Genomic DNA, 25,980 nt, shown 5'->3' with positions numbered 1-25,980 from the left:
AGTAGGAGAAAATGACATTGTGGGAAGGAGATGTCTGTGTAATGGATAGCAAGAAGACTACTTAGAGTTTGAGGACAGGTTAGGGATAACAGCACATCGGTCATATAAGGGAAGAGCTTCATCAAACAGATGACAAGTGAAAAACCCAACAAGAACTATCACCAGGAGATGGCACAATGACGTGGTGAATGCGCGTGTGACCACCACAACGTGAGTAGAGACTGGAGAGAGAGAGGGGCAGTGAGTGGGTGAATGACGACATTTGAGCATGATGATATCAGTGACTGAGTGTCACTATTGACAACCTCTACTACACCAACAACAAACAACTTGCTCCTCCTCAACCACCACCTCCTCCTCCACACTTTCCTGAAGGGTTGGAGTGAGACAGAAAACAAAACATTCTGTCAACCTCCAACTTAGCCAGAGGCAGAACGGTTGATCTCACCCTCAGTGAAATGATTGATACACTGGGAACTGGTTTACAAGTTACAGCAGTAGACTAGGTCAACAATGATGGTACAGTATCATTTTCTGTATTTACGGAAAGGGATCATCATCAGTTTTCTACTTGAGGTTCAAAAATGATATTTATATATCTCCATGTACAGAATGTCCATACATGCACATATATAATGTCCTGGTCTTACACCCACGTACCGCCATGCTATCATTTTAACCATGTTGCCTTGGGGGAGGGAAAAAAAATTCCCAAGTTTACTTTATTCCTAATAAGTGAGGAAAGTCAGCGCCACAGTTTGAAGGTCAGAATGACTATAATGAATACCTGTGTGAAGGCTTTCCAGGATACAGATTAAAAGAAAGATCTGTACAGTAGAATAGCCATTTACGACGATACCTTGATATGGCACAGTTGTAATGATACTGCAGTTTATTTGAGTATTTCTGACAAAAACTACAAAAAAGTTTACTCCATCAGTGTGTCTTGTCTGTTTGCTTAATTTGTCTTGACAGGCAGATGAGTGTGTGGCAGCGTGTAATGTGAACTCTTCCTCTTTTCTGTGATAACTCACTTCCTAATCATTCCCTCCCACAAACATCCCATATCTCTCTCCTCCCCTACCGGAGCCCGGACAAGACCGCCTTTTAAGTTCAACTCCTCACAGCACGAAACTGAGCTTTGACAAACACCTCGGCATCACACAACCCCATATCTGTGCTTATTCGAAAAAACACAGAGCTCAGATTAAAATTCCACTCTTTGCATTCATTAGAATGTAACAGTGATTGACTTACGTTACAAAAACCCAACCACAAGCCATATGCCATTCATCAGCAGTGAATACACAAACAATTCTGGACACTAGTTCCCGACATGCATGTTACACTTTTACAGCCCTAATCACTGAAATTGGTCCTCAGTGTGCAGAAGTTCTTTCCATTACACTGTAAAAGACTAAATATTCACCTCGAATAGGCCGCAGGGAGCCATCATCAGAGAAAGCTAATTGAGTTGTCTATGGTTTCACTATGGGGATTCCTAAAGGCTCTATAGAGGGTGAACCATAAAATTAGGAATTAGAGTCATTTAATAGGATCTCTGTGGGGTTAACTTTATTCCACGGACTCTATGTTGTCTTTTAATGATAACATAAACCAACCAGAGTCTTTCTATCCACAATCAGTTATGGCCTGCTGGTCATGGGGGAGATGAGTTACATGCTCTATCTACAACAACACTTTGGTAACTATCAAACTGCCCCCAATCAAAAGGGAACGCACAACCACCTTCTCGTTCTCATTATCCTCCTGCTTGTCAATATTTAGCTGTGAAGGAAACACCTACTTACACTCAACTTTTGCGCTACAATTCAATCATGGGTGCGTAAGCCAAAACGAAGGGATTACTAAGCCAAACTACTTTACTCAACATCCAATAACTCAGTTACTACTCAGTAAGAATGGGACAATAATTCAGAATGAAGCCGGTCCTCTTCATACTTAACATACAGTACCAGTCAAAAATGTGGACACACCTACTCATTCAAGGGCTTTTCTTTACTTTCAATATTTTCTACATTGTAGAATAATAGTGAAGACATCAAAACTATGAAATAACACATATGGAATCATGTAGAAACCAAAAAAAGTGTTAAACAAATCAAAATATTTTTAATATTTGAGATTCTTCAAAGTAACCACCCTTTGCCTTGATGACAGCTTTGCACATTCTTGGCATTCTCTCAACCAGCTTCATGAGGTAGTCACCTGGAATTAATTTCAATTAACAGGTGTGCCTTGTTAAAAGTTACATTTGTGGAATTTCTTTCCTTCCTAATGCGTTTGACCCAATCAGTTGTGTTGTGACAAGGAAGGGGTGGTATACAGAAGATAGCCCTATTTGGTAAAAGACCAAGTACATATTATGGCAAGAACAGCTCAAATAAGCAAAGAGAAACAACAGTCCATCATTACTTTAAGACATGAAGGTCAGTCAATGTGGGAAATTTCAAGAACTTTGAAAGTTTCTTCAAGTGCAGTCGCAAAAACCATCAAGTGCTATGATGAGGACCACCACAGGAAAGGAAGACCCGGAGTTAACTCTGCTGCAGAGGATAAGTTCATTAGAGTTACCAGGCACAAAAATTGCAGCCCAAATAAATGCTTCACAGAGTTCAAGTAACAGACACATCTCAACATCAACTGTTCAGAGGAGACTGCGTGAATCAGGCCTTCATGGTCGATTTGCTGCAAAGACACCACTACTAAAGGACACCAATAAGAAGAAGGGACTTGCTTGGGCCAAAAAACACAAGCAATGGACATTAGACAAGTGGAAATCTGTCCTTTGGTCTGATGAGTCCAAATTTGAGATTTTTGCTTCCAACCGCTGTGTCTTTGAGAGACGCAGAGTAGGTAAACTGATGATCTCCGTATGTGTGGTTCCCACCATGAAGCATGGAGGAGGAGGGGTGATGGTGTGCTTTGCTGGTGACACAGTCTGTGATTTATTTAGAATTCAAGGCACACTTAACCAGCATGGCTACCACAGCATTCTGTGGTACTATCATTCGTTTTTCAACAGGACAATGACCCAGGAGACCTCCAGGCTGTGTAAGGGCTATTTGACCAAGAAGGAGAGTGATGGAGTGCTGCATCAGATGACCTGGCCTCCACAATCACCCGATCTCAACCCAATTGACATGGTTTGGGATGAGTTGGAGGAAAAACAGCCAACAAGTGCTCAGCATATGTGGGAACTCCTTCAAGACTGTTGTAAAAGCATTCCAGGTGAAGCTGGTTGAGAGAATGCCATAGTTTATTTCATAGTTTTGATGTCTTTACTATTATTCAACAATGTAGAAAATCGTAAAAATAAATTAAAACCCTTGAATGAGTAGGTGTCCAAACTTTTGACTGATACTGTACATATCAGTGGGTGTAGTCTATACTACCCTCTTAAGTAGGGATGCTAAACATAGGGAAGGTCATGAAAACCTATAGACCGTACATAGGTTTTTGCCCTGTAGGAAGTTGATGTAGGGAAATAATATAATCACCAAGGGCATATGTTAATGTAACAGTCTAGTCTACACAGTAAGAAGTTGCTTATATACAGTACAGTATGCTATTTATCTAATGCTCTATTCTTCATGACAGGATCACATCAACGATACTCTAAATCAGCAATTCTCAACTGCTGAGTCACAGTTGAGAAAAGTTGGTTGAAATTATGAACTTACATTTTTAAAATAACTTGATCTCTAAAAAGAAATCTTCAATCTTCAATATTTTCAATATAGAGCTATTTAGCGGATTTGGTTAATTTTGTGGTCTCAAATCAGTGAGCTTAACATTCTTCATCAAGAATATGGGAAAAATTGACTTATTGACAATGAAAAAGGTGGGACTGTTGTTCCCTTGTCATATTACTGCTACATTTACTATCAAATTTGCGTTGCAAATATTGGGTCGCGGCAAAATCGGTTGAGAACCACTGCTCTAAATCATGTGGACCATCTCCATACCATTGCTTCCTTGTTTGCTAACTGGTACAGAAAGACAAATACCATGTTCATGATCTTGTCTATGAAGAGCAGTTTCAACATCATTGAACCTCATTCACAACTTCACACTTAACAAATAATTGAGTTTCTCCATTTCTCTAGGTGTGATGCCAGAGTAGCACATCATTCACTCCTTTTAATCCAAACCTGCTAACACCAAAGTCTGCTCAACTAGCTGCATGAGCCCAGAGACACACTGCGTCTGTAGACTTCTCCAACAGGTTCCTGGTGGTCCGTAGCACAGTGAGGAAGAACACTGTTCACCCCCACCCACCACCCCAGCTCTATCTTACCCATCTGTGGAAGAAGCCATTTGTTATTATCTCTTCCTATACATAGTGTTGCAGCTTACCCGTTTGGCACCCATGGACTCAAACATCTTCTCCAGCTGGATACGCAACTGCTGCACATTATTCATCAGTACACACGTCTACACAGGGGGAGAGAGAGGTACAGAGACCCGTTTAAAACTAACAAAAAAACACCAAGGATATGTTGTGTAAGGCCGGATATGAAGACTTACAATCTTCTCTTTGTCAGAGTAGGAGGGGAAGCTCTTGGTCAGAATGGCACTGTACTGCAGAAGAACTTTGGCAATAGTCTGTGGGGAGGAAAACAAGTAATTAAAGTGTCCAACTAAATATGGGTGACGTTTCAGTGTCCTTGGAAATATATCTCATTCCAACCATTTAAAGTCATCCTTTTCTGTGAATGCGAAGTGGTCTTTTTCCACAGGCTAGAGGCTAGTGTGGTTATTCTGAAAAGTTAAAGTAAGGGTATGTATGTGAGGTTACTGCCAAAAGGCCTCTGAAAGTATGAATGTATTCCCTGGATGTATTCTTCGCGATGCAGAACCACAGTATCTCTATAAGCTGTGCCAAGTCAGGCTAGCCCCAGCCCCAGGGAGAAGGAGCGAGGGTACATTAAAGGATGTTATCGCATTAGTCATTTTGATTTAATGAGAACATATCATATCCAATTCCTTTCAGACAAATGTGAAAGTCCCCCAGAGAATGCTCTGGCTACTTTTATTGAAATGTGATTTACTGGGGCTCATATCGGTAATAAGCGTATACTACTCTCAAATAAGAAAAACAATGGTAAGGATTTCTCTGAAGTTCAGAGTTGGCTGTTTTCAGGCGAAGAAAATGCTCTGGGTGGTCATGAATCACTTTAATAAGATTTGGGGATGTTTCAAAGGTTTGAACCAGTGTTGTAGTACTTGAGACAGGTCTCAGTCCCAAGACCACATATTGAGTGTCTGTGTGTGGAACACATTTTTATTCAGTCTGGCCTCGGACAGTGAGGACTCGTCATTTCTTCCTGAGACCAGCCGAGACCAGCAGAGTAAAAAAACTCAACTATCAGCTTCCATTCAGCCAGGCCAAATATATACACTAATTTCATGAAACATACAGTGCATTTTGAAAGTATTCAGACCCCATTACTTTTTCCACATTATGTTACAGCCTCATTCTAAAATTATTAGAAATTAAATATTTTTCAATCTACACATAACACCCCATAATGACAAAGCAAAAACAGGTTTAGACATTTTTTGCAAATTTATTTAAAAAAATGAAAACAGAAATACCCTATTTCTGTAAGTATTCAGACCCTTTACTCAGTACTTTGTTGAAGCACCAACACTCCCTACCAAGTTCCAAACTGCCTCTGGAAACAACGTCAGCACAATAATTGTTTGTTGGGAGCTTCATGAAATGGGTTTCCATGGCCAAGCAGCCCCACACAAGCCTAAGATCACCATGCGCAAAGCCAAGCTTCGGCTGGAGTGGAGTAAAGCTCGCCACCATTGGACTCTGAAGCAGTGGAAACGCGTTCTCTGGAGTGATGAATCACCTTTCACCATCTGACAGTCCAATGGACGAAACTTGGTTTGGTGGATGCCAGGAAAACCCTACCTGCCCCAATGTATAGTGCCAACTGTAAAGTTTGGTGGAGGAAGAATAATGGTCTGGGGCTGTTTATTGTGGTTCGGGCTAGGCCCCTCAGTTCCAGTCAAGATAAATCTTAATGCTACAGCATACAATGACATTCTAGACAATTCTGTGCTTCCAACTTTGTGGTCACAGTTTAGAGAAGGCCCTTTCCTGCTTCAGCATGACAATACCCTGTGCATAAAGTGAGGTCCACACAGAAAGAGTTTTTCGAGTTCGGTGTGGAAGCCCTGACCTCAACCCCATCTAACACCTTTGGGATAAATTGGAACGCTGACTGAGAGCCAGGCCTAAATCGCCAAACATCAGTGCCCGACCTCACTAATGCTCTTGTGGCTAAATGGAAGCAAGTCCCCGCAGCAATATTCCAACATCTAGTGGAAAGCTTTCCCAAAAGAGTGGAGGCTGTTATAGCAGCAAAGGGGGAACCAACTTCATATTAATGCCCATGATTTTGGAATGAGATGTTTGACAAGCAGGTGTCCACATACTTATGGTTATGTAGTGCAAGTTATTTTGAAAGAGTAAACACGCGAGCTGCAATAAAAAAAAAACACAGTTCCACTCACCAGATGATCATTTGAAACTTATGTTATTGTTGAAAGTTCTTCTTGAAAAGGGAGACGCTAACAAATTAACAACATTCTCTTTGATAACACCTGCTGTAGCCGCTGCACACTAGCCGACAACAAAAGATAGCTAGCTAGACCGTGGGAAAATTACTGCTCCCTATTGCACAGTGACCTGTTGGCCTTCAAGAAGTCCCAATGGCTGACTTAGCTAGCTAGATTTATCTCCCCAGAGACCACAAAATACAAATCCTGATTAGAACTTTTTTTCTCTTTAGTTTTAACCCGTTCCTTTCTAACAAAAACTGAAGAGCTTAAATCAGAACATCATTGAAAATAATAATATAATAATTATTGTTTTAATATTATAAATCTAGTAAATCTTTCTCTGAAAGCGTAGAAGGCCACACTATATTTGGGTTAGTAATAATTTGTAGAGAGTGGCTCTATTTTCCCTCATCATGCATTTATTCTGAATGTCTAAAGAATCCATATGTTGTTCTGAAATATGAACACAGAAATACTGAACATTTTGTTATGGTGATGATTTGACAGAACTGCAGTCTCGGTCTCGACTCGGTCTCGCCCCCCCCGCCCGGTCTCGGTCTCGACTCGGTCTCGCCCCCCCGCCCGGTCTCGGTCTCGACTCGGTCTCGCCCCCCCGCCCGGTCTCGGTCTCGACTCGGTCTCGCCCCCCCGCCCGGTCTCGGTCTCGACTCGGTCTCGCCCCCCCGCCCGGTCTCGACTCGGTCTCGCCCCCCCGCCCGGTCTCGGTCTCGGTCTCGACCCCCCGCCCGGTCTCGGTCTCGTCTCGGTCTCGACCCCCCGCCCGGTCTCGGTCTCGTCTCGGTCTCGCCCCCCCGCCCGGTCTCGGTCTCGTCTCGGTCTCGCCCCCCCCCGCCCGGTCTCGGTCTCGTCTCGGTCTCGCCCCCCCCCGCCCGGTCTCGGTCTCGTCTCGGTCTCGCCCCCCCGCCCGGTCTTGACTCGGTCTCATCCCCCCCCGTCTCGGTCTTGACTCGGTCTCGCCCCCCCCCGGTCTCGGTCTTGACTCGGTCCGGTCTTGGTCTTGACTCGGTCTCGATTTGCTCCGGTCTTGGTCTTGAATCGGTCTCGCTTTAGGTGGTCTCGGTCTTGAATCAGTCTCGCTTTTGGTGGTCTCAAACACAACACTAGTTTGAGCAAATGCCAAACTCTGCCTGCCATTGTTGGTCTCGACTCGGTCTCGCCCCCCCGCCCGGTCTCGGTCTCGACTCGGTCTCGCCCCCCCGCCCGGTCTCGGTCTCGACTCGGTCTCGCCCCCCCGCCCGGTCTCGGTCTCGACTCGGTCTCGCCCCCCCGCCCGGTCTCGGACTCGACTCGGACTCGCCCCCCCCCCCCCGGTCTCGACTCGGACTCGCCCCCCCCCCCCCCGGTCTCGGTCTCGACCTCATCCCCCCGTCTCGGTCTCGACCTCATCCCCCCGTCTCGGTCTCGACCTCATCCCCCCGTCTCGGTCTCGACCTCATCCCCCCGTCTCGGTCTCGACCTCATCCCCCCGTCTCGGTCTCGACCTCATCCCCCCGTCTCGGTCTCGACCTCATCCCCCCGTCTCGGTCTCGACCTCATCCCCCCGTCTCGGTCTCGACCTCATCCCCCCCGTCTCGGTCTCGACTCGGTCTTGCCCCCCCCCCCCCGGTCTCGGTCTCGCGCACCCCCCCCCCCGGTCTCGACTCGGTCTCCCCCCCCCCCGGTCTCGGTCTTGACTCGGTCTGGTCTGGTCTTGGTCTTGACTCGGTCTCGATTTGCTCCGGTCTTGGTCTTGAATCGGTCTCGCTTTAGGTGGTCTCGGTCTTGAATCAGTCTCGCTTTTGGTGGTCTCAAACACAACACTAGTTTGAGCAAATGCCAAACTCTGCCTGCCATTGTTTGAAAAACATTTCAAGCAAAAACTCCAAATCAAGCATGACTCAGGACGAGGCTCCCTAACATGAATCTCACAGAGGGTGGAGATAGAGAGCAATCTATCCCTCCAGGCATTGGTCTACAGTACACACAGTTCTGACAGGTAGGTAGGTACAATGCAGAGGATAAGGTTACCTTGGCGAATCGTCGGCTGTAATGAGCCATGACCTTGGGGTCAGGACAGTCCAGTTTTTTGATGATCTCAAAGCTCTGGTTGAGCTGGGTGAAGACGTCCACCACCGAGCAGGAGAAAAGAGCATGCTCAGATGTCTGCTGGAACTGGGAGGAGAAGGGGACGGACACAAAGGTAACTATATAGTTTATAGTGAATAACTGACAAAGATGTAAGGGATAATCAACGAGGGGCTACGCGTTTTATCGAAAATAATGAACAATGTGGAAGCAGTGTTCCATGACACCTTCCACAGTGGAAGGAGTGGAACTGACCTTGCACGGAGTTGCATTATTTTCCAGAGAACGCATAGAGCCCCGAGTTGATTATCCATTTTATAATTCAACACATTTGCCACTAGAAATGTGTTCACTTGTCTGTAGAAATTAGTTCAACCTCCACTGAAGAAGTTAGAAAGTTTACTAGATAGCTACAGTAGTTGCATTGGTAACCAAACAGTTAAAACTGTTTAGCTAACCAAACCATCAGTCCTAGCATGAAAATCGAATTCAACAATGCCAATAAATGTTTTTAATTCCACTTTGCTTTCAAAAGCAGCTCAAACAAAGCATGTAAGAATGAACTAATTGCCATTGAATTCTACCATGCTGATATACCATGCGCTATAGGGAATTATAAACTGGGTGGTTCGAGCACTGAATGCTGATTGGCTGACAGCCGTGATATATCAGACTTTGCGATGCGTCATGCCTAAGAACAGCCCTTAGCCATGGTATATTGGCCATATACTACACCCCCTCGTGCCTTATTGCTTAATTATAAACTGGGTGGTTCGAGCCCTGAATGCTGATTGGCTGAAAGTCGTGGTATATCAGACCGTATACCACGGGTATGATAAACCATTCATTTTTACGGTTCTAATTACATTGGTAACTAGTTTATAATAGCAATAAGGCACCTCAGGGTTTGTGGTATATGGCTAAGGGTTGTTTCCAGGCACTTTGTGTTGCGTTGTGCCTAAGAACAGCCCTGGGTCATGGTATATAGACCATATACCACATCCCCTTGTGCCTTATTGCTTAAATAACTACTACCAGTTACTCACTCCATCTTTCTTGTCTCTCTCTAGAGCTCCATGCATGAACTCCATGGAAACATACTCATTCTCATCCAGCCACTGAAGCACAAACTGTAAGAACCACCTGAAAGAATGAAGTAAGGGGTAAAAAAGGGTGAACCTCTTTTTAGACATTTCTGTTAAGTTTAGAAAAGTCATGGTTAACTCACGATGGGTAGTCGGGGACAACCCTATTGAAGTTTGGCAGGTCCTTCACATACTCGTTGTACAGCCACTTGACCTTGAAGTGCAGGTTCATGTAGTCAGCACTCTTACACAGCCGGTTCTTCTCATGCTCTGTGGGGACAAACACACCAGTGGGAGTTTGTCTCTCTAAGTGTGTGTGTGTTTGTGCGCATGTCTGAGTGTGTACAAGTGTGCATAAATAGGCACCCATGTACAGTGCCATCAGAAAGTTTTCACACTCCTTGACTTTTTCAAAATGTTGTGTTATACCCTCAATTTTAAATGGATGAAATTGAGATTTAGTTTCACTGGCCTACACACAATATCCCATAATGTCAATGTGGAATTATGCTATTACACATTTTTACAAATTAATAAAAAATGAAAGGCTGAAATGTCTTGAGTCAATAAGTACTCAACCCCTTTGTTATGGCAAGCCTAAATAAGTTCAGGAGTAAAAATGTGCTTAACAAATCACAAAAAATTGCATGGACTCACTCTGTGCGCAATAATAGTGTTTAACACGATTTTTGAATGACTACCCCATCTCTGTACCCCACACATACAATTATCTGTATGAAATTCACTGCTAAACTGTGGAACCAAACACAGATTCCACCACAAAGACCTGGGAAGTTTTCCAATGCCTCGCAAAGGGCACCTATTGGTAGATGGGTTATAAAAAATAAATAACAAAAAATAAAAAAAAGCAGACACTGAATATCCTTTTGAGCATGGTGAAGTTATTAATTACACTTTGGATGGTGTATCAATACACCCAGTCACTACAAAGATACAGGTATCCTTCCTAACTCCGCTGCTGGAGAGGAAGGAAATCGCTCAGGGATTTCACCATGAGGCCAATGGTGACTTTTAAACAGTAACAGAGTTTAATGGCTGTGAGAGGAGAAAACTGAGGATGGCTCAACAACATTGTAGTTACTCCACAACACTAACCTAAATGACAGAGTGAAAAGGATGCATCCTGTTTGCAATCAGGCACTAAAGTAAAACTGAAAAACAATTGGCAAAGGAATGTACTTTATGTATACAACTACAAAGTGTTATGTTTGGGGCAAATCCAATACATTACAGAGTACAACTTCATATTTTCAAGCATGGTGGTGGCTGCATCATGTTATGGGTATGCTTGTTATCTGCAATTACTAGGGAGTTGTCTTTTAGAAGAAGAAACAGAATAGAGCTAAGCACATTCAAAATCCTAGAGGAAAACCTGGTTCAGTCTTCTTCGCAACAGACACTGGGAGACAAATTCTCATTTCAGCAGGACAATAACCTAAAACACAAGGTCTAATATACACAGGAGCTGCTTACCAAGACGACCTTGAATGTTCTTGAGTGGCCTAGTTACAGTTTCACTTAACCTGTTAGGGCTAGGGGGCAGTATTGACACGGCCGGATAAAAAACGTACCCGATTTAATCTGGTTACTACCCCTGCCCAGTAACTAGAATATGCATATAATTATTGGCTTTGGATAGAAAACACCCTAAAGTTTCTAAAACTGTTTGAATGGTGTCTGTGAGTATAACAGAACTCATATGGCAGGCCAAAACCTGAGAAGATTACATGCAGGAAGTGGCCTGTCTGACAAGTTGTGTTTCATCTTGGCTCTTTTTATTGAAGACTGAGGATCTTTGCTATAACGTGACACTTCCTACGGCTCCCATAGGCTCTCAGAGCCCGGGAAAAAGCTGAACGATATCGAGGCAGCCTCTGGCTGAAACACTTTATCGCGTTTGGCAAGTGGCCGATCAGAGTACTATGGGCTTAGGCGCGTGCCCGAGTCGACCCCATGCTTTATTTTCTTTCGTCTGTTTACCTAAATGCAGATTCCCGGTCGGAATATTATCGCTTTTTTATGAGAAAAATGGCATAAAAATTGATTTTAAACAGCGGTTGACATGCTTCGAAGTACGGTAATGGAATATTTAGATTTTTTTTGTCACGAATTGCGCCATGCTCGTCACCCTTATTTACCCTTTCAGATAGTGTCTTAAACGCACGAACAAAACGCCGCTATTTGGATATAACAATGGATTATTTTGAACCAAACCAACATTTGTTATTGAAGTAGAAGTCCTGGGAGTGCATTCTGACGAAGACAGCAAAGGTAATAACATTTTTCTTATAGTAAATCTGACTTTGGTGAGTGCTAAACTTGCTGGGTGTCTAAATAGCTAGCCCTGTGATGCCGGGCTATCTACTGAGAATATTGCAAAATGTGCTTTCACCGAAAATATATTTTAAAATCAGACATATCGAGTGCATAGAGGAGTTCTGTATCTATAATTCTTAAAATAATTTATGCTTTTTGTGAACGTTTATCGTGAGTAATTTAGTAAATTCACCGGCAGTGTTCGGTGGGAATGCTAGTCACATGCTAGTCACATGCTAATGTAAAAAGCTGTTTTTTGATATAAATATGAACTTGATTGAACAAAACATGCATGTATTGTATAACATAATGTCCTAGGGTTGTCATCTGATGAAGATCATCAAAGGTTAGTGCTACATTTAGCTGTGGTTTGGGTTTATGTGACATTATATGCTAGCTTGAAAAATGGGTGTCTGATTATTTCTGGCTGGGTACTCTGCTGACATAATCTAATGTTTTGCTTTCGTTGTAAAGCCTTTTTGAAATCGGACAGTGTGGTTAGATTAACGAGAGTCTTGTCTTTAAAATGGTGTAAAATAGTCATATGTTTGAAAAATTGAAGTTTTTGCATTTTTTAGGAATTTGAATAACGCGCCACGGGATTACACTGGCTGTTGAGTAGGTGGGACGCAAGCGTCTCACCTAGCCCATAGAGGTTAACATAAAATCGACTTGAAAATCGATGGGAAGACCTGAAAATGGATGTCTAGCAATGATCAACAACCAACTTGACAGAGCTTGAAGAATTTTTTTAAGAATAATGTGCAGATATTGTGCAGTCCAGGTGAGCAAAGCTCAGAGAATTACCCAGAAAGACACAGCTGTAATCGCTGAGAGATCTGTCATTGGGAGAGTGTGAACATTTTCATGTGGACAGAGGGAAGTGGAGATACTACTTAGAGATATACAGTCCACCTGTAGGGAGAGGAGTTATAGAGAGGTCCTGGAAGACATAAGCAGCTTTCACACCCAGCACATACTGCTCTCTCGCTCTGCACGGGGCTTTACTGTATCACACATCCCCAGAACTCCTCCATCCTCCCCTGGGATACAGCTCTCTTTATCCCTCACGCCTTCATTCCTCTCTCCATTCTCAGCTTCAGTGTAGCTTGCTCCCTATTCTTCTCCAAGCATTAAAAAGTATTCTCTAACCTCAGCAATGAAATGAGAGAACAGCCAGAATATGTAAAACATAGTCAGGAACTCTGACCACAGTGAAAGAAGTGGAGGAGATTCAGCAACACTGAGGACAATTCAATTAAATAAAAAGGTGTCTTTATCGCTAAAAGTAGAACCTAGGTAGGTTTTTAAAATTCTCTTCAGTTTGCTCCTCAATTCACGCACCTTGGTTGGAAAGCGAGGTAGCGGCAGTGATCCCCTCTCTTTACCACAGTGAAAGAAACAAACAATGGCCTTCCCTAGAGAATTAACTTGGCATCTCCATTGGAAATGCCAGTTTTCCCTGGAAACACAGATCTAACTGTCGGCTATTGTGGGGTTCTGGGAGGAGAACAGGACTAGGGGAGTGATGGGGGGGGGGGGAAGAAATATAGCAAGATAGAAGTGAAAAGATGGAGGATAGAATGGAGATGAGGCATACAGAACTGATGAATACAAATGGCTTGCCAGACAATGAATAAAGCCAATAGAATTAACGATCAATGGAAATAGTGTTTTTTCTGTAATAGGGAATTATTTATTAATGGGTCAGAGACATGGGAGGAACTTGTCTATACGGTGAGCCTGAAATAGGATACTCAATATTTGGCCATTGGCCCAGTTGTACTGCAAGGACTTCTAATTGGTCACCACAGGCTAGGGCTATAAAACTAGATCCTGTCCCTTTGTTCTGGGAAGATAATCACAGGAAAGAACCACAGGAGAGCATCACTTTGGACAGGGGAGAATGATCATCTACTTCCAAGCATGATTTGTCTTATTTGAATAAACCCATTTTCCACACCTGATTTGCTTTGGAGTCTGTGTTTTTAAAGAATAACATCAACTGCTAACTGCACATTTTTGGTCAGATTCACACAGTAGTGCTGTAGTAGAAGTGAAATTATATTCAACACTAAAATACATGATTACTAATGGCTAAGAGAAAACTGTCACCTACTGTAGCGTAACATAGCATAATAAGAGGGTGTACTCTATCGTCTCACTAGTCAGTCTTACCCTGAAGCCACTGGTAATGATCAACATTATCCATTACTGAAAGACAGACAAAGGAGAAAAGACAGACAAGGCTGAGACAGAGAAAGAGCCACAGACAGCGGGTGGAGCCGGCAGAGACTGGGGAGATGTATTTTCCTTTTACTGTTGCTTAGGGTCTACAGTACAATCCACAGGTATCCTCTTGGGCTCATTCTTTCACCATATAGCTACAACATACGCAAACACAGCCAGAAAAAGGGCCCAGGTAGGGCCAAGTAAGTCTAGGATATAGTAGCCATGGTTTAGGACCTTGACCCCAAAATGACCCAGATAGGGGACATGTCTGCATGGGTTCCTGAGAGGGAATCTGTGGAGACTCACCCTCCATGGCATACTTCATGTCCTGGGAGAACAGCATCCACATGACCTCAGCACACACCTTACCCACATTCAGCTCCTGAGGGAACCTGGAGGAGAAATGGCACAGAGCAGCATTAGATACTGGAAATAGAACATTAAAACAGAAATCATTAGTACATTAGTTAAGTAATACTAATTTAATACTAACTGGCTGAGGACGGGTGTGTAGGAGTTCCTGTCCTCCTCTACGATGGAGACGATGAGGGTGATCAGTTTGGGCCAGAAGTCCAGGTTCTTGATGCTGGGGCCCTGCTCCTCCAGGGAAAGATCCTCTTTGTGCTGGACAAGAACACAACCACACAGTCAAACTAACACAGCTTGTTCTGGGCCAGAACACAACCATAACCACACTCCCAGACAAAACACTGCATGAAACACAACACTGCTGGATTAAAGCAATATCCCTTGTCATATGAATAACCTGCATTAAGTCCGTTAGTGTATTTGTATTTATTAAGGATCCCCATGAGCTGCTGCCAAGACAGCAGCTACTCTTCCTGGGGTCCAGCAACATTAAGTCAGTTATATACAATTTAAAATATTACATTATGTTACATTTCATAACACTTTTCACAATATATTAAGTGTGTGTCCTCAAGCCACTACTCTACTATCACATATCTACAATACAAAATCCATGTGTACGTGTGTGTAGAGTGCGTGTCTTATCATGTGTATGTGCCTGTGTGTTCCCCGCTGTTCCATAAGGTGTATTTCTATCATTTAAAAAATAAAAATTCTAAAAATATGAAAAAAGTAAGGGGCCTAGACAGCTGCCCTGGGGAATTCCTGATTCTTCCTGGATTATGTTGGAGAGGTTTCCATTAAAGAACACCCTCTGTGTTCTGTTAGACAGGTAACTCTTTATCCACAATATAGCAGGGGGTGTAAAGCCATAACACATGTTTTTCCATCAGCAGACTATGATCGATAATGTCAAAAGCTGCACTGAAGTCCAACAAAACAACATCTTTTAGCATAAATCTCTCTCAGCCAATCAGTAATTTGTGTAAGTGCTTGTTGAATGTTCTTCAATTTCTCAACAATCCACAGGGATTTAACAGTGTTTACAGTCACTTTCTTAATGGGTGCATGCTTATTAGTAACTGGAATAAGCAATTTTGTAAAAGTGTCAAGTGCAGCATCTGGCCACTCCTCATTACACACCACAGATCAACAAATATTACAATATAGGAATCACTACAAAACGTATTGTATGACCTCTTATACACTATATTCGTCCCAGCATTTGGAATTGTGGTTTTCCTAGATATGACTACTATTGTGATCACTACATCCGACGGATTTGGATACTGCTTTAAAGCAATTCCTGTGCCGTTTCTAACTACCCTGGTAGGTCGACTGTTAACCTGGACCAGGTTGCAGGCACTGGTTACAGGTTGAAGATTTTTCTTGAGTGGGCAGCTTGATGAAAGCCAGTCAATATTTAAAACTCGCAGAAATTATACCTGTCTATTGATATCACATACATTATCAAGATACTGACTGTTAGCACTTGGTGGTCTATAGCAGCTTCCCACCAGCATGGGCTTTAGGTGAGGCAGATGAACCTGTAGCCATATTACTTCAACATTATTTAACAAGAGATCCTCTCTAAGCATGACATGAATGTGGTTCTCACCAAGAAAATATACCTCTGTTGATATCACATACATGGCACTGCAGTAGAAAGTGAGTAGAACCTGAGTGGGTCTGAGTGACTCACTGTGTCCAGCAGCTGGTACTGGCGGCTGTACAGCTCCTGGCAGTTGTTGAAGATGTAGTCGTAGGTGGAGTTGAGACAGGCCTTGACACAGTCCCTCACCACCTGACTGGCTCTGGGGGGACTCTGCAGTTCCTGGACCTGGACACCAGAGGGAGATGGTGAGCATTTCAGGGAAAGCGAGAGCGAGAAAGAGGGCTTGCATAGCACTATTAACAGTCATTATTTTAGGTGGGGAGTTACTGTCATAGTACAGACATCTGTAATCAGTGTGTTAACCTGTTAGGGCTAGGGGGCAGCATTTGCACGTCTGGATAAAAAAAATGTACCCGATTTAATCTGGTTACTAATCCTACCCAGTAACTAGAATATGCATATACTTATTATATATGGATAGAAAACACTCTAAAGTTTCTAAAACTGTTTGAATGGTGTCTGTGAGTATAACAGAACTCATTTGGCAGGCAAAACCCTGAGACATTTTCTGACAGGAAGTGGATACCTGATGTGTTGTATTACCTTTAAACCTATCCCATTGAAAAACACAGGGGCTGAGGAATATTTTGGCACTTCCTATTGCTTCCACTAGATGTCACCAGCCTTTACAAAGTGTTTTGAGTCTTCTGGAGGGAGATCTGACCGAACAAGAGCCATGGAACGATGATGTCCCATTAGACACCTGGCGCGCGAGTTCATGTTGGGTACCCTCGTTCCAATACGTTATAAAAGAGTATGCATTCGTCCACCTTGAATATTATTCATGTTCTGGTTAAAAAAGGCCCTAATGATTTATGCTATACAACGTTTGACATGTTTGAACGAACGTAAATATATTTTTTCCCCTCGTTCATGACGAGAAGTCCGGCTGGCTTAGATCATGTGCTAACAAGACGGAGATTTTTGGACATAAATGATGAGCTTTTTTGAACAAAACTACATTCGTTATGGACCTGTGATACCTGGAAGTGACATCTGATGAAGAGAATCAAAGGTAATGGATTATTTACATAGTATTTTCGATTTTAGATCTCCCCAACATGACGTCTAGTCTGTATCGCAACGCGTATTTTTCTGGGCGCAGTGCTCAGATTATTGCAAAGTGTGATTTCCCAGTAAGGTTATTTTTAAATCTGGCAAGTTGATTGCGTTCAAGAGATGTAAATCTATAATTCTTTAAATGACAATATAATATTTTACCAATGTTTTCTAATTTTAATTATTTAATTTGTGACGCTGACTTGACTGCCGGGTTATTGGAGGGAAACGATTTCCTCAACATCAATGCCATAGTAAAACGCTGTTTTTGGATATAAATATGAACTTGATAGAACTAAAAATGCATGCATTGTCTAACATAATGTCCTAGGAGTGTCATCTGATGGAGATTGTAAAAGGTTAGTGCATCATTTTAGCTGGTTTTATGGTTTTGGTGACCCTGTCTTTGAATTGACAAAACATTACACACAACTCTTGTAAATGTACTGTCCTAACATACTCTAAATTTATGCTTTCGCCGTAAAACCTTTTTGAAATCGTAAAACGTGGTTAGATTAAGGAGATGTTTATCTTTCAAAGGGTGTAAAATAGTTGTATGTTTGAAAAATTTGAATTTTGACATTTATTTGGATTCAAATTTGCCGCTCTTGAAATGCACCTGCTGTTGATGGAGTGCACCACGGGTGGCACGCTAGCGTCCCACCTAGCCCATAGAGGTTAAGGAAGATAACAGAGCTATCTGTTCTATCAGAGATAGGAGTACATCTGGATTGTTTTATACAGAGAACCGAACCCTGAGTCTGTTTCATTTCCTTCTGAGCCCTGGTGTAAGCCTACCTTCATCCTGAAGAAGGTGATGCTAGTCAGGAGGTCTACAGTGGACTTGAGGTCTTGGAGACGGTCCTTACTGCTGGCAGGAAAGTTGTTCTGGATGAGAAGAAAGGGGGACCATTAGGAACACGGAGATAAAAAGGGGAAGATGTAGTTCAACCAAAAAGTGCATTTTGAGGTTCAGGTGAAATCTGTGTAACTCACCCTGTATGTGGACAGGTCAATGCGTAAGGAGTTGTGGAGTTGATCCAAGAGCTTGACAAAGCGCTCTTTCTGTTGGAGAGAAAAGAAGAAAAATAGAAGTAAAAACAGAGCCTGTAATCTGGACCTATAGAGGATAGAGACATTTGTACATGATCGAGAGATGGGGAAACAAAAACATACATTGAGAAAAAGGCATCCTGTGTTATAAAACAGGGTAGAAGCCAAGATGGTGTAATTGTGGAGAGGGGTGTCAGTCAGGCCATACTCACTCCAAAGTTGGAGGCGGAAAAGCGGTCAGAGGCTGAGACGTTGGTGGAAGCGGTAGTGTGGGCGTAGAAGGCATTGATGTTGGCGAGCAGGGTGCTCATCACAGCGGGAACACCAGGACACATGTACTTAGAGGAGAGGCAGGCAAAGTTTCTAAACACACCAGCAGAGGGCACTACTGTCAGGGAGGACTCGGAGACAGCAGCTCAATGGGAAATTATGTTTGTTGATGGATTCTATTCATTCATGTATTTATTATGTCTCTTGTACACAAATCATAATGACTGATGTAATGTTCAGGTCAAAATGTTAATAATGCAATCAATTTGTTTATGTAATTTGAACCAATTTACACAAGATGGACATGTTCTTTCATTGTGGGACAAAATAATCTACAGTAGAGAATATTATGGGACGTTATGCATGTTATAACAACACTGCACAAGAGTAGGTCTATGTTTAGCTACCTAGCACCCTCTCTGGGATCAAGCTTACACCGAATGAATCCTCCCTATGCGGGACGGCTGTTTCATTTCTCCCATCAAGCCCCTGCCCCATTCTAGCTGAGGGATGGCCACCTGGGTGTGCTTTATGTGAGTGATATACCCGGTTAACAGGCATCTGTTTGAAGAATGGCACATCATGGAGACAGATCCATTCTAACACCATTTATAATTGACTTTTCTTCATTTGCAGGCCGCCAGGGAATGACAACAGCACCAAACGGTTATTTAATATTAGAGAGAGGGGGGAGAAGGGGAGACGGACAGAGAGCAATATGGAGAGTGTGCGAGAGAGACACTGCACGAGAGAGTGGTCTGCTCCCTCTGACTCACGTCATGGCCTGGTAGATGGACTCGATCCCGTAGCGCATGGCAAACTCATCCACTATCTCCTGGGACACCTCGTCAAAGTACACCTTCCAGGCATCGTCTCCTTTAGCGTCGGGGATCCTCACTACCCCCTGGCCCAGAATGTCTGTTGAGTGGTGGAACAGGTTCTAGAAGGCAGACAGACAATGTCAGTGTGATATAGAGACACACATGTAGCTGTGCTTTTAGGGCTGGTTTAGGACTAGTTTTAATGTGATGTCTGCAGTAATCATACTGTATGAACAGAGATATGTACTGAGTGTTGTACCTCGTGTAGACAGGTGTACTGGACGTGGTAGGGAGCTACTTTCTCCTCTCCCTTGATCTCCACGCTAATCTGGAGACGGATGGCCCCAGACACGGCTGACTTGTCTGTCCTCTTCTCTGTAACAATAGCCACACACACGTCAGTGAATCAATTACTTCAATCTAGAGCTGGCACCCTAACCAGGTCTGCGAATCCAACGCCAATTACAGACACACACACACACGTGTGTGTGTATATATATATATATACACACACACACACACACACACACACACACACACACACACACACACACACACACACACACACACACACACACACACACATATACACACTGCTCAAAAAAATAAAGGGAACACTTAAACAACACAATGTAACTCCAAGTCAATCACACTTCTGTGAAATCAAACTGTCCACTTAGGAAGCAACACTGATTGACAATAAATGTCACATGCTGTTGTGCAAATGGAATAGACAACAGGTGGAAATTATAGGCAATTAGCAAGACACCCCCAATAAAGGAGTGCTTCTGCAGGTGGTGACCACAGAACACTTCTCAGTTCCTATGCTTCCTGGCTGATGTTTTGGTCACTTTTGAATGCTGGCGATGCTTTCACTCTAGTGGTAGCATGAGACGGAGTCTACAACCCACACAAGCGCCTCAGGTAGTGCAGCTCATCCAGGATGGCACATCAATGCGAGCTGTGGCAAGAAGGTTTGCTGTGTCTGTCAGCGTAGTGTGCAGAGCATGGAGGCGCTACCAGGAGACAGGCCAGTACATCAGGAGACGTGGAGGAAGCCGTAGGAGGGCAACAACCCAGCAGCAGGACTGCTACCTCCGCCTTTGTGCAAGGAGGAGCACTGCCAGAGCCCTGCAAAATGACCTCCAGCAGGCCACAAATGTGCATGCGTCTGCTCAAACGGTCAGAAACAGACTCCATGAGGGTGGTATGAGGGCCCGACATCCACAGGTGGGGGTTGTGCTTACAGCCCAACACCGTGCAGGACGTTTGGCATTTGCCAGAGAACACCAAGATTGGCAAATTCGCCACTGGCGCCCTGTGCTCTTCACAGATGAAAGCAGGTTCACACTGAGCACGTGACAGAGTCTGGAGACGCCGTGGAGAACGTTCTGCTGCCTGCAACATCCTCCAGCATGACCGGTTTGGCGGTGGGTCAGTCATGGTGTGGGGTGGCATTTCTTTGGGGGGCCGCACAGCCCTCCATGTGCTCGCCAGAGGTAGCCTGACTGCCATTAGGTACCGAGATGAGATCCTCAGACCCCTTGTGAGAGCATATGCTGGTGCGGTTGGCCCTGGGTTCCTCCTAATGCAAGACAATGCTAGACCTCATGTGGCTGGAGTGTGTCAGCAAGAGGAAGGCATTGATGCTATGGACTGGCCCGCCCGTCCCCCAGACCTGAATCCAATTGAGCACATCTGGGACGTCATGTCTCGCTCCATTCACCAACGCCACGTTGCACCACAGACTGTCCAGGTTGGCGGAAGCTTTAGTCCAGGTATGGGAGGAGATCACTCAGGAGACCATCCGCCACCTCATCAGGAGCATGCTCAGGCGTTGTAGGGAGGTCATACAGGCACGTGGAGGCCACACACACTACTGAGCCTCATTTTGACTTTTTTTAAGGACATTACATCAAAGTTGGATCAGCCTGTAGTGTGGATTTCCACTTTAATTTTGAGTGTGACTCCAAATCCAGACCTCCATGGGTTGATAAATTGGATTTCCATTGATTATTTTTGTGTGATTTTGTTGTCAGCACATTCAACTATGTAAAGAAAAAAGTATTTAATAAGATTATTTCATTCATTCAGATCTAGGATGTGTTATTTTAGTGTTCCCTTTATTTTCTTGAGCAGTGTACACACACACACACACACACACACACACACACACACACACACACACAGGATATAAAAAGTCTACACACCCCTGTTAAAATGCCAGGTTTTTGTGATGTAAAAGAATGAGACAAAGATAAATCATGTCAGAACTTTTTCTACTGTTAATGTGACCTATAATGTGAACAATTCAATTGAAAAACAAACTGAAATCTTTGAGGGGGAACTGCAGGAATTTCTGGCAAGTACTGGCTGTGTGCTACATGTGACAACAATCTCCCGTATTCTTCATATGAATGGGCTATGGCGTAGGGTGGCAAGACGGAAGCCTTTTCTTACAATGAAAAACATCCAAGCCTGGCTGAAGTTTGCAAAAACAAACATCAAGTCCCCCAAAAGCACGTGGGAAAATGTGTTATGGTCTGATGAAACCAAGGTTGAACTTTTTGGCCATAATTCCAAAAGGTATGTTTGTCGCAAAAACAACACTGCACATCACCTAAATAACACCATACCCACAGTGAAGCATGGTGGTGGCAGCATCATGCTTTGGGGCTGTTTTTCTTCAGCTGGAACCGGGGCCTTAGTCAGGGTGGAGGGAATTATGAACAGTTCCAAATACCAGATAATTTTGGCACAAAACCTTCAGGCGTCCGTTAGAAAGCTGAAGAGGAAGTTCACCTTTCAGCACGACAACGACCCAAAGCACACATCCAAATCCACGAAAGCATGGCTTCACCAGAAGAAGATTAACGTTTTGGGATGGCCCAGCAAGAGCCCAGACCTGAATCCAATTGAACATCTCTGGGGTGATCTGAAGAGGGCTGTGCACAGGAGATGTCCTCGCAATCTGACAGATTTGGAGCGCTTTTGCAAAGAAGAGTGGGCAAATATTGCCACATCAAGATGTGCCATGCTAATAGACTCCTACCCAAAAAGACTGAGTGCTGAAATAAAAATCAAAAGGTGCTTCAACAAAGTATTAGTGTAAGGGTGTGCACACTTACGCAACCAGGTTATTGTGAGTTTTTTATTTTTTCCCCTCAAAGATTTCAGTTTGTTTTTCAATTGAATTGTTCACGTTATAGGTCACATTAAAGGTGGAAAAAGTTCTGACATGATTTATCTTTTTTATGCATTTTACATCTCTCTCTAAAAAATTTGGACACCTACTCATTCAACAGTTTTTCTTTATTTGTACTATTTTCTACATTGTAGAATAATAGTGAAGACATCAAAACTATGAAATCATACATATGGAATCATGTAGTAAAAAAAAAAAGTGTTAAATCAAAATATATTATAGATTCTTCAAAGTAGCCACCCTTTGCCTTGACAGCTTGGCACTCTCAACCAGCTTCATGAGGAATGCTTTTCCAACAGTCTTGAAGGAGTTCCCACATATGCTAAGCACTTATTGGCTTCTTTTCCTTCTCTCTGCCATTCAACTCATCCCAAACCATCTCAATTGGACTCTGAACGCATTTATTTGTGCTGCAGTTTGAGGCTGGTAACTCTAATGAACTTGCAGCAGAGTTAACTCTGGGTCTTCCTTTCCTGTGGCGATCCTCATGAGAGCCAGTTTCATCACAGCACTTGAGGGTTTTTGTGACTGCACTTGAAGAAACCTTCAGTGTTCTTGAAGTTTTCCGGATTGGTTGACCTTCAAGTCTTAAATTAATGATGTCATTTCCCTAAGCTAATGTGAGCTGTTCTTTCCATAATATGCATTTGGTCTTTTAACAAATAGGCCTATCTTCTGTATACCACCCCTACAGTACCTGGTCACAACACCTGGTCACAACACTGATTGGCTCAAACGCATTAGGAAGGAAACAAATTCCACACATTTAACTTAAAGCACACCTGTTAATCGAAATGCATTCCAGGTGACTACCTCATGATGCTGGTTGAGAGAATGCCAAGAGTGTGCAAAGCTGTCATCAAGGCAAAGGGTGGCTACTTTGAAGAATCTCAAATATAAAATATTTTGATTTGTTTAACACTTTTTGTTACTACATGATTCCACATGTGTTATGTCATCACTATTATTCTACAATGTAGAAAATTGTACAAATAAAGAAAAATCCTGGAATGAGTAGGTGTTATTTATATATAAATAAATAAAAGTATGTGGACACCCCTTTCAGTCACACCGGTTGCTGATAGGTATAGAAAAATCGGGCACACAGCCATGCAATCTCCAAAAACAAAAACACTGGCACTAAAATGGCCTTACTGAAGAGCTCAGTGACTTTCAACTTGGCACGGTCATAGGATGCCACCTTTCCAACAAGTCAGTTTGTCAAATTTCTGCCCTGCTAGAGCTGGCCCGGTCAACTGTAAGTGCTGTTATTGTGAAGTGGAAACGTCTAGGAGCAACAACGGCTCAGCCGAAGTGGTAGGCCACACAAGCTCACAGAACATGACCGGCGAGTGCTGAAGCGCGTAAAAATTGTCTGTCCTCCGTTGCAACACTCACTACCGAGTTCCAAACTGCTTCTGGAAGCAACGTCAGTACAAGGAGCTTCATGAAGCTGGAGCTTCATGAAATGGGTTTCCATGGCCGAGCAGCCGCATACAAGCCTAAGATCACTATGTGCAATGCCAAGCATCGGCTGGAGTGGTGTAAAGCTTGCTGCCATTGGACTCTGGAGCAGTGGAAATGCGTTCTCTGGAGTGATGAATCACGTTTCACCATCTGGCAGTCCGACGCACAAATCTGGGTTTGGTGGATGCCAGGAGAACGCTACCACCTGCCCCAATGCATCGTGCCAACTGTAATGATAGGTGGAGGAGGAAAAATGGTCTGGGGCTGTTTTTCATGGTTCAGGCGAGGCCCCTCAGTTCCATTGGAGGGAAATCTTAACGCTACAGCATACAATGACATTCTAGACGATTCTGTGTGTCCAACCTTGTGGCAACAGTTTGGGGAAGGCGCTTTTCTGTTTCAGCAAGACAATGCCCACACGAGGTCCATACAGAAATGGTTTGTCGAGATCATTGTGGAAGAACTTGACTGGCCTGCACAGAACCCTGACCTCGATCCCATCGAATGTCTTTGGGATGAATTGGAATGCCAACTGTGAGCCAGGCCTAGTCACCCAACATCAGTGCCTGACCTCACTAATGCTCTTGTGGCTGATCCAACATCTAGTGGAAAGCCTTCCCAGAAGAGTGGAGGCTGTTATAGCAGCAAAGGGGGGACCAACTCCATATTAATGTCCAAATAAATGCTTCACAGCTGGTCTTATTCTGGAAGTGTTGTGTTCGGCAGCTCAACCCGGCTATTTCCCCTGACAGCCACATTATTAGGCTAATTTGTACGTGTCGTTGGAGCGGTCGACTTCCTGGAGTGTGCTACATAATAATCAAGGAGGATCTCTCCCCTGAGAGGATGGAGGGGAGGTGAGAGAGAGGGGGACAGTGGGGATTTCAATCTCTTCTTTTACTGTGTGGTATCGAACACATTCAATGAGAACCTTAGCTAAAATGTATGTTTCAGATAATCTAGGGAAAGTGTGCATACATTTTCCCTTTTCATGGGGCTAACACACTTCACAACCACTAACATTCAAGACCTTTGAAGGCTTGTTTCAGTATCATGGTGGAGTCTTTTTTTATTTATTTTTTTAAGTCAAGTAGGCAAAAGAGGCCTGCAGCTTCAGAACGGCACAGTTAATCACACACACATGCAAACACACAAACACCGTGAGTTACTGGTGTGGTGAATCTCATCTGCAGAGATATGAAGTCCATGACAGACTGTGATGCATCCCTAAAAGGTTGACTATCATTATGAGGAGGAAGAAAATAAATGCACCAAGGGCAATGAAACAATTAACTTTTGGAAAGTGTTTGGAGCTAGACCTTGGAGTCTTCTGTATTAAAGAGCTTTTTAAACATGCCACCCTCCTTCTGAGTCACTAACCATCCCATTCCAAAAGGGATAGAAAAGCAAGAAAAAACAGATGAAGAAAGTAGCCATGTGGACAAAGGAAGAAAGAGAGGGCATATTCTAGAGAGATGCAGAGGAAGCACAAGTGAGAGTAAGCCCAGGGGAAAGTAAAGACCATTGTGGGGACAGCCAATATTTTCATCCAGTGCAAGTAGGAGCCTTTGGGCCAGTCCTCGCCTGGGTAATTTGGCGAGAAAAATGGTGCTGCTGGCCAAGGGAGAAGTGGGTAATGAGGTACAAGCACAACACAGACTGGACTACAGAAGAGGGCTGGGATTTAGAACAGAGCTGGTGACATGAGAGAGGCAGATG

The 25,980-nt window shown here is 43.5% G+C and overlaps 1 protein-coding gene across 4 annotated transcripts in view; it reads right to left on the bottom strand.

Moving 5' to 3' along the window:
* Window positions 1-25,980, bottom strand: part of LOC106563215 (protein unc-13 homolog B) — a 126,003-nt gene that overhangs the window by 12,230 nt on the left and 87,793 nt on the right. For all 4 annotated transcript variants that reach the window (XM_045690006.2, XM_082958197.1, XM_082958196.1 and 1 more), the window contains 13 exons: window positions 19,849-19,964; window positions 19,545-19,708; window positions 18,711-18,861; window positions 18,442-18,510; window positions 18,244-18,333; window positions 16,414-16,551; window positions 14,836-14,966; window positions 14,649-14,734; window positions 9,917-10,043; window positions 9,735-9,831; window positions 8,632-8,775; window positions 4,552-4,629; window positions 4,381-4,458 (listed from right to left, as the gene is read on the bottom strand). In XM_045690006.2, coding sequence (XP_045545962.1) covers window positions 4,381-4,458; window positions 4,552-4,629; window positions 8,632-8,775; window positions 9,735-9,831; window positions 9,917-10,043; window positions 14,649-14,734; window positions 14,836-14,966; window positions 16,414-16,551; window positions 18,244-18,333; window positions 18,442-18,510; window positions 18,711-18,861; window positions 19,545-19,708; window positions 19,849-19,964 — 1,469 coding nt within the window. The remainder of the gene's footprint in view (window positions 1-4,380; window positions 4,459-4,551; window positions 4,630-8,631; window positions 8,776-9,734; window positions 9,832-9,916; window positions 10,044-14,648; window positions 14,735-14,835; window positions 14,967-16,413; window positions 16,552-18,243; window positions 18,334-18,441; window positions 18,511-18,710; window positions 18,862-19,544; window positions 19,709-19,848; window positions 19,965-25,980) is intronic.

This window comes from Salmo salar, chromosome 11 (genome assembly GCF_965601325.2).
Source record: "Salmo salar chromosome 11, fSalSal1, whole genome shotgun sequence".
NCBI classification, from domain to species: domain Eukaryota; kingdom Metazoa; phylum Chordata; class Actinopteri; order Salmoniformes; family Salmonidae; genus Salmo; species Salmo salar.
Note: the sequence above shows the minus strand (reverse complement) of the source record. Positions and strands in the feature narration are given on the sequence as shown.